This window comes from Alligator sinensis, unplaced genomic scaffold (assembly GCF_000455745.1).
Source record: "Alligator sinensis unplaced genomic scaffold, ASM45574v1 scaffold1414_1, whole genome shotgun sequence".
NCBI lineage: Eukaryota > Metazoa > Chordata > Crocodylia > Alligatoridae > Alligator > Alligator sinensis.
The window spans coordinates 221,793-227,337 of NW_005843240.1; the positions used below are offsets into that span (position 1 = coordinate 221,793).

At 38.8% G+C, this 5,545-nt stretch overlaps 1 protein-coding gene across 1 annotated transcript in view; it reads left to right on the top strand.

Moving 5' to 3' along the window:
• Positions 1-1,000: 1,000 nt before the first annotated feature.
• The window catches only part of LOC102370761 (sodium channel protein type 2 subunit alpha-like), a gene marked incomplete at its 3' end in the record, with an annotated part of 30,980 nt that continues 26,435 nt past the window's right edge, over positions 1,001-5,545 (top strand). Inside the window, exons 1-3 of the mRNA XM_006038069.1 lie at positions 1,001-1,035; positions 4,317-4,445; positions 5,145-5,236. Of these exons, the coding sequence (XP_006038131.1) occupies positions 1,001-1,035; positions 4,317-4,445; positions 5,145-5,236 (256 nt within the window). The remainder of the gene's footprint in view (positions 1,036-4,316; positions 4,446-5,144; positions 5,237-5,545) is intronic.

Genomic DNA, 5,545 nt, shown 5'->3' on the forward strand with positions numbered 1-5,545 from the left:
GGGGATGGGGCCAGGTGGGGCAGGGATCAGGGGGCAGGGGTCAGACGGCAATGGAGCTAGGCAGGGCAGGGATTGGGGGAGCTCAGGGGGCATGGAGGGGATAGGGCCAGGCGGGGCAGGAATTGGGAGGGCTCGGGGGGGACTGGGCGAGGCAGGGATCAGTGGGGCTCAGGGGGCAGGCAGTGTGCTTCAGCACCAAGGCGAGGGTCAACCATACAGATGCTCTGGCAGCCCCAGCATCTCTGTGGAGGACCCAGCTTCTGGTTGCCTCAGGACATGATCTGGGACCATGCCCTGCTCTGCCCCACATTTTTTGTCCGCAGGTTTTTTTGATCCCTGTATATCCCAGGGTCTAATTTTGCCCCCACACTGCAAATTTGCTGTGCAGGGAACATTTTCTCATTCATGCACGTGCCTCTTGCAGCATCTCAAAGGAGTTTGAGATACTGCAGGAAGCACATGTGGGCTTATCTGGATGCGCCCAATGAGTTTAAGTTGTAGGCCTATATATGGTAGAGATACTACACAAATTGTTCCTATTGATGTTTTCTTGTTGGAAATGAGTGGAGGTCAGATTTCTGTGCTGATTCTTAACAAGCAGTCATCAGCTTTCCTTACCACTGATCATGAGATAGTAATTAACCACTTTCAAGTTACAGGATAAATAGAATTCAACAGCATTCAGTAGTCATTCTTTCTTACTAGCTTCCTGTGATCCGTATTTCTGAGTGGTTCTAGAAAATAGTATTGGGTGACTGTTTAGCTGCAATAACAATATTTTCTTTGACTACCCAAGTTTCCATTCAGTTATTTTTCTAATATCTATCTATTATTTATTTATTTATTTATTTATATATTTGTAAGGCAGTTATATTAAAGAACATATTGGTAGGACAGTTAGTGAAGAAACATAGTACAGCATCTTCAGCAAGTGCATGATAATGCTGTATGTTTTGATTGCATTCAACTGGTCAACAGTTGAAAGATTTACTGTTAGAGAATGTATGCATCTGAAACTGATAATCCTTATTTCATGTAAGTAGAAAAAGGAAAAATAGCCAGAGGATAGTTTGGCTCTTTTGATACAATGACACAAGGGGTATGTCCAGACGGGTGTATGCATGTAGTTTGCGGTGCTGCAAAGCTGTTGGAGGCACTGCAAACCACACATGGTACACATGCACCCATTTGGTGTGTTGCTAATTAGCAGTGTGGTGCCAGAATTTGACACCAGATCTTGGTGTAAAAAAACCCCAAAAACACTGCTAAGCAAAGCTGTGCAGAGCATGCAGAAGCAGACTGCACCACCAGAAATGGAGGCTAGCCCGCCAAAGCCACTCTCTGGCTTTGAGCAGCTGCATTGGTGCTGCCGCTGCCCCAGAAGGCCCCCAGAACCCCAGGTATGGCTGCTGGGACCAGCACAGGTTGATTTGCCATGTGCCAGATTGTGGGTGCAGGGGCGTACCCTCGAACAAAAAAACACCTGCATGTGTGCGTTCATCTGGACGTTCACCTGGAGTATATCTAGTGTTTGTTGCACTGATTTGTAACCTTGGGGCCTGTTGTATCTCCAACTACTACTAGCAGTATCATCAATGAGAATGCTTTCTCATCTTCAGTTAACTAAAGATAATTTTTCTTTGGGATGTGAACTCTACAACTATTCATGCCCTTTTGCACACCAGCATTAATGCAGTCAATATGGAACTACATCTGAGGAAAGTTTGGGAATTTAAGTTAGGACAGAATTTTGTAACCTAACTGCTAAGAATATTTTTCTGCTAGCAACATATCATACCTGAGAGGGTTAAGGGAGAAAGGAGGAAGAAAGGAATACTGTTTATCAAGACTTGTCTAGATGAGCACTGTCAGGAAGGTTAATGCACACTGACTACAGTTATGAAGTTGATGCATTAATGGATACATATTTTAGAAACTAGAATTAATTCTGCTGCAAATTACTACAGATCTGATTCACAGTGAATCTAGAGGTTAAAATCACCATGACTACAGGTGGGTATTCCCCATATCAACAGAGTCCTTTCTGCTTAAGCCACCAACGAATTTAGTGCTAAGTCTCTAGAAGTAAGAGGCTAATATGTTATTTTTCTATGTGCTTAAAAAATAAAATGAAACTCACCTACTAGTTCTATCGTTTAAGTTTGTCATGCAAACAGTATGAATTATTGTATATTTGAATCGTGGCTTGTTGCCCATTAGCACTCAAGCAAAAACTAAGAAAATGGTTATAAAACTTTCAGGACTTACTTAGAAGGCGAGGAAAAAGGAGGAAAAGAAAATAAATGTAATCTGCTAGACAAAACTACTAGGTTAAAACTGCCTTAAAATAGATCTAAAATTCGTAACAAAGTCAAAGGGATGGGTTGGGTTGATGACTTTCAAATGTGTTGTTAACAGGATGGTGTGACTTACTGTTGTATCTTCCTTGACTATTAACCTACATTATTCAGCATGCTTATTATGTGCACCATTTTGACCAATTGTGTATTTATGACCATGAGTAACCCCCCGGATTGGACAAAGAATGTAGAGTAAGTTAAGCATACTTTCTTGAAGTATATTCCTATATTATGAATGTCTCTCTAGGATAAATTATATTTTTTTACTGTGAAGGATGTTCACAACAGCCAGTATATGGCATTTCTACTGTTACACTGAATGAAATATTTATATTATTCTAAATCTTTCTCTCAGAAAAATAATTGGGATACAGAAATAAGTAAGGTACATGTTAATGGATAATACTGTTCTCAGCTTCACTATAAACTCTTTCTGTTTTTCATGAGGTGGTTAAAATATCATATTTACTTGCATAACACACACAGTTGTCCCCTCAAAATCAGCCCTCCAAAATTAGGGTTCATAGGGAAACTGATTTTTCTTTGCTAGAATAGAAGTGGGGTGGAATAGAGCAAGCCAGCACTATGACTCATAGCTGCTAAGATTGCTGCTGCTTCTCCCTGGGGTTGCAAAGACCAGGGCAGAGTCCAGTGTTAATCGTCTCAGCTACTGGTGAGGCAGTAGCATTTGGCTAAAGAGACTATGAGCTGCTTGATGGTGAGCAAGCTGTTGCTGCATGCATTCTGTAGTGTCTTGGGATGTTTTAAGCATTCTGCAGGGTGTACACCTTTTTAGCACAATTAGGTGTGCAGACATGATTCACAAGATAATCCAAATGATTTCAAATAAAAATTCACGGTGTTAAAAACATTTTTCCCTGTTATGAGTTCTCTGAGTTCTTTGCAAAATGAGTGAAAGCCCGGACTTGGCATTTTCTAAGGAGTGTCCTGTATCTAAAAAGATTGAGAACAACTGCTTTAGAGAAATCCTTTTCTCTGCATTCTGCTTTCCAAAAACAAGGTCTGTGTTTTATTTGGGGGTGTGTGGTATGCAAGACTATATGGTAGAACTACAGTCTCACAGTTGCAGATGCCAGTTCAGGACATCACATAAGCACTAGTATTCCTGTTGAAATGGAACTTTAAACGCATACTTCAGTGCTTTGAGGAATGCAGGACCTTGTTATCCATTAGAATTAATACAAGATGTCTTAGAAGCAAATGAGTCACACAATAGACCAGTGATTCTCAATCAGGGCACTGGGTTTCCCTGGGTTGCCACTCGATCCTTTGAAGGGTACCACAAGGTTTGAGAAGAAAAGCAGGTAAGCAAAGCAAATAAACCAAGTTCAGGCTCGTCTCTGCCTGGACAATCCCCACCCCTACTGCCCAGTCCCTTATAAGGAGGTAAGCACCGTAATATATAAATTAGCTTTTGAAATTGGGTGCTATTCAATTCACAAAAGTTACAGAAGGGTGCCTTGAATTCCAGTGAGGCATGCCACTAGTCCAAGAAGGTTGAGAACCACTGCAGTAGACAGTAATTTGTTCTCACAGTGTTCTTGAACCAGGAAAATGGATTGAATGTTCATTAGTCTAAATTTATATGTAGAATTATTTGTAGAAACCTATCATTTTAAAAAAATATTTCTTTGAATTTCTACAAAAAAGTTGAAAACGAAGACCTACCTATTCACACTAAAGTTGACATACACAAAATGCATCGTAAATGTAATGCCCTAGAATTCAATTATATTTATAATGATGAACATGATATATTTTAGAAGTTACTGATTTATTTACTTTAAATTTTCTCCATTTCTGAAAATAGTTGATTCTTCCATTTGATTCATAAGTAATCATTTAGTAACCATCTAGTATTCATTAATAAGTAATCATCTAGTAATAAGAAAATTGCAATAGTACTCATTTCTAACTTTTTAATATTTTACCCAGGTACACCTTTACAGGAATATATACATTTGAATCACTTATAAAAATTATTGCGAGGGGTTTTTGTTTAGAAGCGTTTACTTTCCTTCGAGACCCATGGAACTGGCTTGATTTCACTGTCATTACCTTTGCGTAAGTTTAGTTTTATGTCTTCTTTTCAACTGAGGGGCAACAAGGGCATGAAATTAGTGTCAATATATATTTAAATTATTTTTCAGGCTAAATATTTGGGGGTCTAAAAATGATTTATGCATTGTAGAATACTGTTTTAATGTAAACATAAATATTACAGATGCCACTAGTGAAGTTAAGTATTAGAGAAGCTAATTTCATGTCCTGCATTTTTTTCTTTAAGCAGAAAAGAAGCCATCCCTTTGACTTCATTCTACAAATTTACCAATCTAGTCTAGATAAATTTTAGGTTTTCAAAGTAAATTCACTGTGGTTCAATTCAGTGCCATGTTAAGTTTAACTGAAGGCCATGAAATCATATTAATGCAAGGCAAACTGCAGTGAAAGGTAAACATCTGAGTGTTGCTTTTTAAATTATTTGCTCAAATCACCAGAGGTCTTAATGAAAGACCCAAGTAAGTAGCATAAAATCTGCCTAAATTCTGAATAACTGTGATTTAATTCTACAGGTATATAACAGAATTTGTAAACCTAGGCAATGTTTCAGCTCTTCGAACTTTCAGAGTATTGAGAGCTTTGAAAACTATTTCTGTAATCCCAGGTAAGAAGTAACTGGTGTAAGGTGTTAGGCCCCTTGTACCTCCCAACTGTTCCTTTTTATCCTGTCATTGTGTTTGTGTGTGAACTCCCCTATTACAGATATGTGACAGAGTTTGTGGACCTGGGCAATGTCTCAGCGTTGAGAACATTCAGAGTTCTCCGAGCTTTGAAAACAATATCAGTCATTCCAGGTGAGAGCTAGGTTAAACACTGAGGCTGACTTTATTCCAAGGAAGCTCAATTCACATCTTTCAACATAAGCCTTGTTGCTTGCCACAAAAAAGCAGGAATCAGAAGATGTTAGCATTGATTGAACTCTATGATTCTCTGCTTTTTAACATTAGCTCTTTTCCTTTTGAAATCAGCCTTTGAGTTTAACAAATTCTTGCATGAGACATTGCAATATACAGCGTGTGTGGTTTGCATCTTATGATGTCAAGCTTTCCTCTCCACATTCAACAAAAATCAATAATCCTGAGGTTTTCTTACCTGTTTGTATT